Source organism: Heterodontus francisci, chromosome 2 (assembly GCF_036365525.1).
Source record: "Heterodontus francisci isolate sHetFra1 chromosome 2, sHetFra1.hap1, whole genome shotgun sequence".
Taxonomy (NCBI): Eukaryota; Metazoa; Chordata; class Chondrichthyes; order Heterodontiformes; family Heterodontidae; genus Heterodontus; species Heterodontus francisci.
The window spans coordinates 175,721,521-175,733,673 of NC_090372.1; the positions used below are offsets into that span (position 1 = coordinate 175,721,521).

A 12,153-nucleotide genomic window follows, 5' to 3' on the forward strand; every position below is an offset into this window, starting at 1 on the left:
AGACCGATGCAAAATACTTGTTCAAAGGCTCTGCCATTTCCTTGTTCCCCATTATTAATTCCCCAGTTTCATCCTCTAAGGTAACAGCGTCTGCACTGAGTGCTGCTTTAGTGCACAGATGTGAAGTTTGATAAGTGAGGGAGTTTAATGAAGAGGGAAATTATAAATTAATTAAGAAAAATAAATGTAATTAAAACAAAAATGGCAGGACAGGTGATATGTCATGGCTGCAGCATGTGGGAGCATCTGGATGCCACTGCAGTTCATGGCAACCACATCTGTAGTAAGTGTCTGCGGCTTAAGGAGCTTTGGCACAGAGTTAATGAGTTGGAGGCCAAGCTGCAGACATTGTGATGCATCAGTGAGGGGGAAGGTTACCTGGATGCTTTGTTCCAGAAGGCAGTCACACCCCTTAGGATAGGGTCATCTGATTTGGTCAGTGGTCAGGATCAGGAGGGTGTGACTTCGAGTTAGGTAGGTAAGGGGATGGAAAAGGTGGCAGTGGAGGAGCCTCAGCCCTTGCAATTGAGCAACAAGTTTGAGGTTCTTGCAGCTTGTATGGACAAGAGAGCTGTAGTGTGGATGAGCAGACTGACCATGGTACAGGAAGCCATTGAAGTGGCAGGGAAGTTAAAAGGAATGTAGTGGTAGTAGGTACAGTATAGACACTGTTCTCTGCAGCCAAGAGTGAGAGTCCAGAAGGCTGTGTTGCCTGCCCGGTGCCAGGGTTCAGGGCATCGACTCAGACTGGAGGGGAACTTGCAGTGGGAGGGGCAGGATCCAGTGGTGATAGTCCATGTGGGTACCAATGACATAGATCCTACTAGGAAAGTGGTTCTTCATAAGGAGTATGAGGAGCAAGGCACTAAATTAAAAAAGCAGAACGTCAAAGGTAATAATCTCTGGATATTTACCTGAGCCACGTGCAAATTGGCATAGGGCAAATAAGATTAGAGAGATTAATGCATGGCACAAAGACTGGTATGGGACCAGTGTTCTAGCGAATCACGTAACTAGGGAAGTAGAGAGGGCTTTAAACTAAATAGAGGGGGGGAAGGAATCATGTTGGGAAAGATTGAGTAAATTAAAGGGAAATGACAAGGCAATAGATCAAGGTTGCAGATAGGGCCAGAGTTTACAAAAGCACTTTAAAGAAAAGCTAAATTAAGGGTTCTGTATCTGAATGCCCACAGCATTTGCAATAAAACCGATGAATTGTCAGCTCAATAAAAATTCATATATATGACCTGATAGCCATTACAGAGATGTGGCTACAAGGAAACCAAAGCTGGGACCTGAATATCCGTGGGTACATGACATTCAGGAAGGATAGGAAGCTGGGAAAAGGTGGTGGGGTAGCTCCATTAATTAAAAAGGGCATTAGTACTGTAGTGAGAGATTACTTTAGTTCTCAGGATCGAGACATAGAATCAGTTTGGGTGGAATTAAGAAACGGAAAGGGGTAGAAAACATTGGTGGTAATTGTTTATAGGCCACCAAACAGCAGTGGTAATGTAAGTCACAGTATAAATCAGGAAATCAGAGGTGCGTGTAACAAGGGTGATACAGTAATCATGGGGGATTTCAGTTTACACATAGATTGGGTAAACCTAATTAGTACAAATGTTGTGGAGGACAAATTCTTGGAATGTTTGTGAGATGGTTCTCTGGAGCACTACGTTGAGGAACCATCCAGTGAATGGGCTATTTTAGATCTAGTATTGTGCAATGAAAAAGGCCTAATTAACAATCTTGTTGTAAAGGAGCCTTTAGGAAAGAGTGACCATAATATGATCGAATTTTACATTAAGTTTGAAAGTGATGTAATTCAATCAGAAAATAGGGTCATAAATCTAAACAAATGAAACTATGAAAGGAAAGGGGCAAATTGGCTATGGTGAGTTGGGAAACTGTGTTAAAAGGTATGACAGTACACAGGCAATGGCTAATGTTTAAAGAACTAATACATAGTTTACAACAAAAATACATTCCTTTAATGCACAAAAACCCAGCAAGGAAAGTGTTCCAACCGTGGCTAACAAAACAATCCTTGATTCTATTAGGTCAAAGGAAGACTTGTATAAAGCTGACCAGAAAAACGTAAGCCTGAGGATTGTGAGCATTTTAGAATTTTGCAAAGGAGGACCAAGCAAAAGATTGAAAGGGAAAATAGAATATGAGTGTAAACTAGTGAGAAACATAAAAACAGACTGTAAAAGTTTCTAAAGATATGTAAAAAGTAAAAGATTAGCAAAGACAAATGTGAGTTCATTACAAGTGAAGTCAGGAGAATTTATAACGGGGAATAAGGAAATGGCAGAGAAACTAAACGAATACTTTGTGTCTGTCTCCACCGAGGAAAATACTGAAAACCTCCCAGAAATAATTGGGAATCAAGGGACTAGTGTAAATGAGGAACTGCAAGATATTAATATTACTTTAAAAAGTACTCGAGAAATTAATGGGGCATAAAGTAAATAAATCCCCTGCACCTGATGATCTCCATCTCAGAATATTGAGAGAGATGGCTGTAGAGATAGTAGATACATTGGTGGTTATCTTTCAAAACTCTGGAGACTCTGGAATGGTTCCTGCAGATTGGAAAGGGGCAATTGTAACCCCGCTATTTAAGAAAGGAGGGAGAGAGAAAATTGGGAACTACATCAGTAGCAGGGAAAATGCTGGAATCTATAATAAAGGATGTGATAACAGGACATTTCGAAAATAATGGTAGGATTGGGCAGAGTCAACATGGATTTATAAAAGGGAAATTGTGTTTAACAAACCTGTTGGAGTTTTTTGAGGGTGTAACTAGTAGAATAGATAGGGGGGATCTGGTGGATGTGGTATATTTAGATTTTCAGAAAGCTTTTGATAAGGTCTCACACAAGAGGTTAGTAAACAAAATTAGAGCACATGGGATTAGGGGGAATATACTGACATGAATTGAGAACTGTTTAACGGGCAGAAAATAGAGAGTAGGAATAAATGGCTCATTTTCAGGTTGGCAAGCTGTGACTAATGGGGTACCGCAAGGATCAGTGCTTAGGGCCCAGCTATTCACAATCTATATCAATGATTTGGATGTGGGGATTAAATGTAATATTTCCAAGTTTGCAGATGACACAAAACTTGGTGGAAGTGTGAGTTGTGAGGAGGGTGCAAAGAAGCTTCAAGGGATTTTGGAGAGACTAAGCGAGAGGGCAAAAACTTAGCAATTGGAATACAATGTAGAGAAATGTGAGTTTTTTTTTTAAATGGTGAGAGGCTCGGAAGTGTTGAACTTCAAAGGGACTTGGGTGTCCTTGTTCATGAGTCACTGAAAGCTAACATGCAGATACAGCAAGCAATTAAGAAAGCAAATGGTGTGTTGGCCTTTATTTCAAGAGGTTTTGAGTCCGGTAGTAAAGATATCTAGCTACAATTATATAGAGCGTTGGTGAGACCACGCCTGGAATATTGTGTGCAGATTTGGTTTCCTTACCTAAGCAAAGATATACTTGCCATAGAGGGAGTGCAGCGAAGGTTCACCAAACTAATTCCTGGGATGGAGGTATTGTCCTATGAGAAATTATTAAACAGACTGGGCCTTTAAGGAGGAGGTGTTGGGCGTCTTGAAAAACATTAAGGTAGATAAGTCCCCATGGCCTGATGGGAACTACCCCAGAATACTGAGGAAGGCAAGGGAGGAAATTGCTGGGGCCTTGACAGAAATCTTTGCATCCTCATTGGCTACAGGTGAGGTCCCAGAGGACTGGAGAATAGCCAAGGTTGTTCCTTTGTTTAAGAAGGGTAGCAAGGATAATCCAGGAAATTACAGGCCGGTGAACTTTACGTCAGTGGTAGGGAAACTATTATAGAGGATTCTTCGGGACAGGATTTACTCCCATTTGGAAACCAATGGACTTATTAGTGAGAGGCAGCATGGTTTTGTGAAGGGGAGGTCGTGTTTTTTGAGGAAGTGACGAAGATGATTGATGAAGGAAGGGCAGTGGATGTTATTTACATGGACTTAAGTAAAGCCTTTGACAAGGTCCCTCATGGCAGACTGGTAGAAAAGATGAAGTCACACAGGATCAGAGGTGAGCTGGCAAGATAGATACAGAACTGGCTCTGTCATAGAAGATAGAGGGTAGCAGTGGAAGGGTGCTTTTCTGAATGGAGGGATGTGACTAGTGGTGTTCCGCAGGGATCAGTGCTGGGACCTTTGCTGTTTGTAGTATATATAAATGATTTGGAGGAAAATGTAGCTGGTCTGATTAGTAAGTTTGCGGACGACACAAAGGTTGGTGGAGTTGCGGACAGTGATGAGGATTGTCAGAGGATACAGCAGGATATAGATCGGTTGGAGACTTGGGCGGAGAAATGTCAGATGGAGTTTAATCCGGACAAATGTGAGGAAATGCATTTTGGAAGGTCAAATACAGGTGGGAAGTATACAGTAAATGGCAGAACCCTTAGGAGTATTGACAGGCAGCGAGATCTGGGCGTACAGGTCCACAGGTCACTGAAAGTGGCAACGCATGTGGATAAGGTAGTCAAGAAGGCATACGGCATGCTTGCCTTCATCGGTTGGGGCATAGAGTATAAAAATAGGCAAGTCATGCTGCAGCTGTACAGAACCTTAGTTAGGCCACACTTGGAATATTGCGTGCAATTCTGGTCGCCACACTGCCAGAAGGATGTGGAGGCTTTGGAGAGGGTACAGAAGAGGTTTACCAGGATGTTGCCTGGTCTGGAGGGCATTAGCTATGAGGAGAGGTTGGATAAACTCTGATTGTTTTCACTGGAACGACGGAGGTGGAAGGGCAACCTGATAGAGGTTTACAAAGTTATAAGTGGCATGGACAGAGTGGATAGTTAGTAGCTTTTTCCCAGGGTGGGAGAGTCAGTTACTAGGGGACATAGGTTTAAGCTGCGAGGGGCAAAGTTTAGAGGGGATGTGCGAGGCAAGTTTTTTTTACACAGTGGGTGGTGAGTGCCTGGAAGTTGCTGCCGGGGGAGGTGGTGGAAGCAGGTACGATAGCGACGTTTAAGAGGCATCTTGACAAATACATGAATAGGATGGGAATAGAGGGATGCGGACCCCGGACGTGCAGAAGGTTTTAGTTTAGACAGGCATCATGATCGGCGCTGGCTTGGAGGGCCGAATGGCCTGTTTCTGTGCTGTACTGTTCTTTGTTTTTTATTCTGTGGAGTTTGGAAGAATGAGAGGTGATCTCATTCAAACATACAAAATTCTTACAGGGCTTGACAGGGTAAATGCAGGAAGGATGTTTCCCCTGGCTGGGGAGTCTAGAACCAGGGGACACAGTCTCAGAATAAGGGGTGGGCCATTTAGGACTGAGATGAAGAGGAATTTCGTCATTCAGAGGGTTTTGAATCTTTGAAATTCTCTGCCCTAGGGGGCAGTGGAGGCTCATCATTGAGTATGTTTAAGACTGAGATCGATAGATTTCTACATATTAAAAACATCAAGGGATACAGGAATAGTGAAGGAAAATGTTGTTGAAGTCGAAGATCAACCATGATCTCATTGAATGGCAGAGCAGGGCTGAATGGCTCTTATTATGTTCTTAACACCGACTTTAACTACTCTTTTCCTTTTTTTATATATATATAGAAGCTTTTAATGTCTTTTAATATTTCTTGCTGGTTTACTCTCACTCTAATTTCTCCCTTTTTTTTTTTAGCATCCTTTGCTGGTTTCAAAACTTCTCCCAATCTTCTGGCTACCACTAATCTTCACAGCATTGTGTGCCTTTTCTTTCAATTTGATACAATCCTTAACTTGTTTAGTAGCTAGGGATAGTGCATCTTCTCAAAGTCTTTCAGTTAAGAGTTATGAAATATCTATTGTAGTGAATTAAGGGAGGGAGAGTAGGACATGGATTTGCACCAGAATGCAGTCTTAGTCTTAACCAGGCCATCAATGGGAGTGCTGAGATTTTTGTGTTTCTCCACAACGTGAGGGGAAAAACCTACTAGACCTTGACCACCCCAATCTGCCTGTTGCAGGTGCATCTGTCCATGACCGTATTGATAGGGGTGACCACCGCACAATCCATTTGAAAATGAAGTCCTGTCTTCTCACTGAGGATACCCTAGTGGGGTGGGGTGGGGGGGGGCGGTAAGTTTCTCAGTGCAGTGGGAGGGGAGCATGGTCAAAGTAATATTGATGTAGGGGATGGTGGGAAGGGTTATAGTTTAAAGTTTATGCACTTTGGGAGTGGGGGGGGAGGAGGTTTGGTGGACAAGGTAAGTGTTTTGGGGGGACGGGGAAGGGTAAGTAATTAATTCTGTGGTTATGGGGAGGTGGGAGAGGAGCAAAATAAATGTGTTTTTTTAATTCAATGTCTCAATTTTTGAATTCAACAGGAGGGCTCAAAGCCCTTGAGAAATGGCATCAGCGCCAGCGCACAGGCAGCTGATGCCAATGCCGGGGACAGACAGCCTGCCCCCTCCACTTCATCCGGCGGGGGGGGGGGGTGGGGAGAGGGGGTCGGCCCACCCCGGATATTTAAATGAGCCGTCACGCTTAATATCGCGGTAGTTCCACAACGTCTGGCCCGCATGGGTTGGCCACCATTGTTTTCACCCGCCACTGATTTCGGCAGCGGGAGTATAAATTTCAGCCCTAGGGATCAACTCTGGTTCAGTAAAGAGTGCTGGAGAGCATGCAGGAGCAGCAGCAAGCATATCTAAAAATGAGTGACAACACAGGACTACTTGCATGCTAAGCAGCTAAGCAATCCCACAACCAATGGATCAGATCTCAGTTCTGCAGCCCTGTCACATGCAGTCATGAAAGGTGGTTGACAATTAAACAACTAACCAGAGGAGGAGGCACCACAAATATCTCCATCCTCAATGATGGAGGAGCCCAGCATATTATTGCAAAAGAAAAGGCTGAAGCACTTGTGACCATCAGCCAAAAGTAATGAGTGGATGATCCATCTCGGCCTCCTTCTGAGGTCACCAGCATCACAGATGCAAGTCTTCAGCCAATTCGATATCATGAAACAGCTGAAGACACTGGATACTGCAAAGGTTATGTATCTTAACAACATCCTGGCTGTAGTACTGAAGACTTGTGCTGCAGAACTAGCCGTGCCCCTAACCAAGCTGTTCCGGTACAACTACAACACTGGCATCCGCCCGACAATGCAGAAAATTGCCGAGGTATGTCCTGACCACTAAAAGTAGGACCACTCCAATCCGGCCAATTGCAGCCCCATCAGTCTATTCTTAATCATCAGCAAAGTGATGGAAGTTGTCATTGACAGTGCTATCAAGCGCCACTTATACAGCAATAACCTGCCCATCGATGTTCAGTTTGGGTTCTGCCAGGGCCACAACTCCTAACTTCATTCAAACATGGACAAAAGAACTGAACTCGAGGTGAGGTGAGATTGATTGCCCTTGATGTCAAGGCAGCACTTGACCGAGTGTAGCATCAAGGAGCCCTAGCTAAATTGAAATCAGTGGGAGAATTCTACACTGGTTGGAGTCATACCTAGCACAAAGAAAGATGGTTGTGGTTGTTCAAGGCCAACCATCTAAGCCCCAAGACATTGCTGTAGGAGTTCCTCAGTGTAGTATCCTAGACCTAACCATCTTTAGCTGCTTCATCAAAGACCTTCCCTCCATCATAAGGTCAGAAAGGGGGATGTTCGCTGATAATTGTACGATGTTCAGTACCATTCACAACTCCTCAGACACTGAAGCAGTCTGTGTCCAGATGCAGCAAGACCTGGACCACATTCAGGCTTGGGCTGATAAGTGGCAAGCAACATTTGTACCACACAAGTGCCAGGCAATGACTAGTTCCACCAAGAAAGAATCTATCCATCTCCCCTTGACATTCAATGGCATTACCATCACTGAATCCCCCACAATCAGCATCCTGGGGGTTACTGTTGACCAGAAACTAAACTGGAGCTGTCACATAAATACTCTGGCTGCAAGAGCAGGTCAGAGGCTGGGAAATCTATAGTGAGTAACCCACCGAAAGCCTGTCCAACATCTACAAGGCTCAAGTATGGAATGTGGTGTAATACTCTTCACTTGCCTGGATGAGTGCAGCTTCAGCTTGACACCAAAACAAAGCAGCCCACTTGATCGACACCCATTCACCACCTTAAACATCCACTCCTTCCACCACCAACGCACAGTGGCAGCAGTGTGTACCGTATACAATATGCACTTCAGCAACTCATCACGCCTCCTTCGACAGCACTTTCCAAGCCCCCAACCTCTTGCACCTACAAGGATAAAGGCAGCAGACTTGTGGGAACACCACCATCTGCAAGTTCCCCTCCAAGCCACATATCATCCTGACTTGGAAATGTATTGCCATTTCTTCACTGTCGCTGGATCAAAATCCTGGAACTCCCTCCCAAACAGCACTGTGTTTGTATCCGCACCAGATGGACTGCAGTGGTTCAAGAAGGCAGCTCACCACAACTTTCTCGAGGGCTGTTAGGGATGAGCAACAAATGCGGGCCTTACCAGTGATTTTCACATCCCCATGAAACCAAGAAAAACTACATGGAGAGAGAAAAGAGGCAACTTGCAACTGACCGATCAGTAATGGCAGAAGCCATAGGAAGGAAGGAGATATGGCACAGTGATTGCTTTTTTTTAAAAAAAAAGCAAACAAAATACATAAAAGATGAAGGAAAATTGCAGGAGAGTCTTATAATGAACATTAATACTAATTTGGGCTTAGCTTGACATGGTGCTGCATCAATAATTGGAATTTCCCTAAAAGGTAGCATTTTCAAGACTTAATCTGATTATCCTCTCAATCCTGGCTTGCACTTTACAGAAAAGTTATGAAATTTGATTTCTTTCCTTCGTATTACAGGCCAAGTCCGAAAATGCCCAATCAAAGTTTGCACGTGGTGCAGGTGTAAAGGTAATTGTTGCAGCTGTGTTCAAATCATTATTTTAATATAATAAAATCAACTGTAAATCATTGAGGAATTTGAGGAAGCAGTGTTAAGATTGTAAACTTTGGTCTGCAGTGTTCCATTTTCCCAACACAAGTGTTTTTATAAATAATAACATTAATGATTCTTTATGGTGATATTTTCATTTAGTAATGTTATACTTGCTGTAATTTATGTAATGCGACACTACACTTTGTCATAAAAAACAGAAAATGCGAGAAATACTCAGCAGGTCTGGCAGCATCTGCGGAGAGAACAGAGTTAATGGGGGGAATTTTATCTTTTACCCCGCGGCAGGTTTGGAGGTGGGCAAAGCATAAAATCGGGTGGGATGGTGGCGGGTGGGGGAAGAGTCTGCCACCTTCCTGCCTCTGCCAAAATGAAGAAGAAATCAAAACAAGAAAACAAGATTAAGACTGAAAAATGCAAAGAAAAGGAAGCCAAATGGGAAGCAGAGATTACAGTCTGAAATTGTTGAACTCGATGTTGAGTTCAGAGGCTGTAAAGTGCCTAATCCCGTTTTCTCTTGTTTTGTTTTCGAACAGAAGCTGTTCATTATTGTGCCATTCACATCTCCTCTGGACACCCCTTTTGTCTCTTTACTTGTCCCATGATTACTCCCTTTGGCTCTGCTGCACCAAAACTTTTGTTGTTCCATCTCTTCTGTCTTCTGCCCGATCACAGACCTTCCCTTTTGTTCTTTTTCCACCCTCCCCCATTTGACCTACTTGAAACCTATTACATTTCTAACTTTTCCCAGTTCTGATGAAGGGTCATCGACCTGAAACGTTAGCTCTGCTTCTCTCTTCACAGGTGTGCTGCCAGACCTGTTGAGTATTTCCAGCATTTCCTGTTGTTTATTTCAGATTTCCAGCATCTAGTATTTTGCTTTTGTACTACACTTTGTCATATTGGTTTTTCAAAGCCTGGGTTTAGTTTAGTTTAGTTATACAGCACCGATAAAATTTTTATGTTTTGAGAAATATGTCATGTTTTTAGTGCTGAAAGATACCATTTGGTCTGTGTTTTATTTTTTCCCCATCCAGAGACCATCCTGGTGGCCTTTTGATGTGTCTGGACGTACTATAGCATTCGCAATTCTTTGGCCTGTCATCATCCAGTTATTGGTGCATTTGTATTTTCAAAGGAGGAAGAGGTAATTTTAAATGAGTTCTTTTGATCTCTACTCACTAGAAATGATTCAAGTGGAATGATTTTTTTTTCATGTTTGTCTCAAATTCCAGAAAACCGAATTAGGCAACCACCTGGGATTGCAAAGGCACTCTAAAGACTGCAGACTCAAAATTGGAGAGCATAGATGGTCTGATGTGATGGTTTGCATTTCTTCATTCAGTGCTATCTTACCTTAATCTAGTCCAATTATGTGCATTTTGCTTTAATGCTACCATGAATGCACACCGTACATAACTAAATACTATGACATTACTGATACTTGAACCAAACAATTTCATTAAGTCTGGATGAATTTAATTACCTTTAAGTTATATTGTCCTGATTTATTTTAACTTGTGTAACAAAACACTGACTAAATGTAAGGTCACTTTAGCTGCTTGAGGTATAGCAAAAATTGATTTTGGATGGAAAGTGGGAAATTCTAAACATTATCAATTACGTTTTATATATTTTTTTCTATTTTCTAGTGTTTTTAGCTAGAAATCAGTCAATAAAAATGTTGCACCTTACAGTACTTTGACCAAATTCCTGGCCAGCAGGGCATCAGTGAGCCTAGGATTTCAAATCTTTATTTCAAGACCTTTCGAAGAACAATTAGTTCTCCTGGTGTTCTGGCCATCATTCCCACTTGACCAACGCTACCAAAAACAGATTATCTGTTCATTTATTCAATTGGTGTTTGTGGGATCTTGCTGTGTACACATGGGCTGCTGTTTTTGTCAGCAAAATAGTGACTGTGCTATAGTCATTGCTTGTAAAGCCATTTGGCACATCCTTTTTTTTCTCTATATGGTTAGTAACTCAAAGTATTCAAAATGGAGTTTATGCACATACAAACAAATAGCTGCCAAACAATAATATCCCTCCTGATTGTTGTAATTGAATGGAGTGCTTTGACCCATGAATCAGTTCCTTTGGATGACCTGTTGGATGGATACTTTGGTCTTTGTTTTATGTAGTTTATTGTTTAGCGACAAGCCATATATAGTGGTCATAGAACTTGCTTTATCTCCAGCATTTTTGCTGAAATATTTGGTAAAATTGAGATTATGTAACCAGACACTATTATACTGAAACTCATCCATTAGATAGTGTTTACATGTTCTTTCTAATGCATGTAACTTTATTTATCTATAATTGTCAACTGCGAAGTCTACTCATATCAATGCTGTTAATAGTTGTACAAATTAGACTATATGAAAGCAAGTGCAATATTTTTCAATTGCATTGTCATAAAATTGTAAATTGAGGGAAATAAGTCTCATGCAAGGTTATCTAATAGCAATTTAATATAAATTTTAAATTAAAGTGAGTTACAAGAGCCAGTTTATTAAAGCACAATTATTCTAACCATTTTTATGAATATTTAGAGTTCTGCTAAAACCTCAGGCTGCTGTTCAAGAAAACAGCTGTAAGCATGAAACAAATTCACAGATTATGACTAAGCATGATAGACTAATATATTTTTTATCATATGAGCCATCAATAAATCTTTTTTGCTGGAAGTGCTGTGTTTTTTGTATTTTTTTGAAAATGAGGTTAGGAGACTACTATAACTGGTGTTTGTGAGTTTCTGTATGTAGTCAAACAACGTTGATCTCAGATACTTGTTCTACCGAAAACTTCTGTCTACAGTGCATTGAGAATTTCTAGGCCTGTTGTTCCAGTTATAGAAATACTTATGCTTTCTAACATATGTAGCTAATCTGAATATTCAGTGAGATGAATGTTATTTGATTTCTTGATCATATGAAAAAAGCATAACACAGTATACAAAGTAAATAGGCTATTGTGCTTTGGCTGAAATAGTTTGCATCCCTCAAGGCCGTTTTGAAGCTGTACTTTGCTCGGATCAGGTCATAGCAAGAGCACTTTTAACAGTTCTAGTTGTAGTGGCATAAAAAGTCATCCAGGCCTTGAATGCGGTGCAGAGAAGGGTAGCAAGGATATAATAACCATCATTAGCAGGGAAAATAACAACTTGCATGTAGATCAAAAACGATGC

General features: G+C 41.7%; 1 protein-coding gene across 4 annotated transcripts in view; it reads left to right on the forward strand.

Moving 5' to 3' along the window:
* acbd5a (acyl-CoA binding domain containing 5a) overlaps positions 1-12,153 on the forward strand; it is a 123,299-nt gene that overhangs the window by 94,707 nt on the left and 16,439 nt on the right. For 2 of the 4 annotated variants that reach the window (XM_068014042.1, XM_068014055.1), the window contains 3 exons: positions 8,870-8,920; positions 10,001-10,110; positions 10,199-11,653. In XM_068014042.1, the coding sequence (XP_067870143.1) occupies positions 8,870-8,920; positions 10,001-10,110; positions 10,199-10,211 (174 nt within the window). In that variant the 3' untranslated portion in view covers positions 10,212-11,653. Of the gene's footprint in view, positions 1-8,869; positions 8,921-10,000; positions 10,111-10,198; positions 11,654-12,153 lie in introns of those variants that run through there. The other 2 variants (XR_010969134.1, XR_010969135.1) reach the window with 2 other exon arrangements.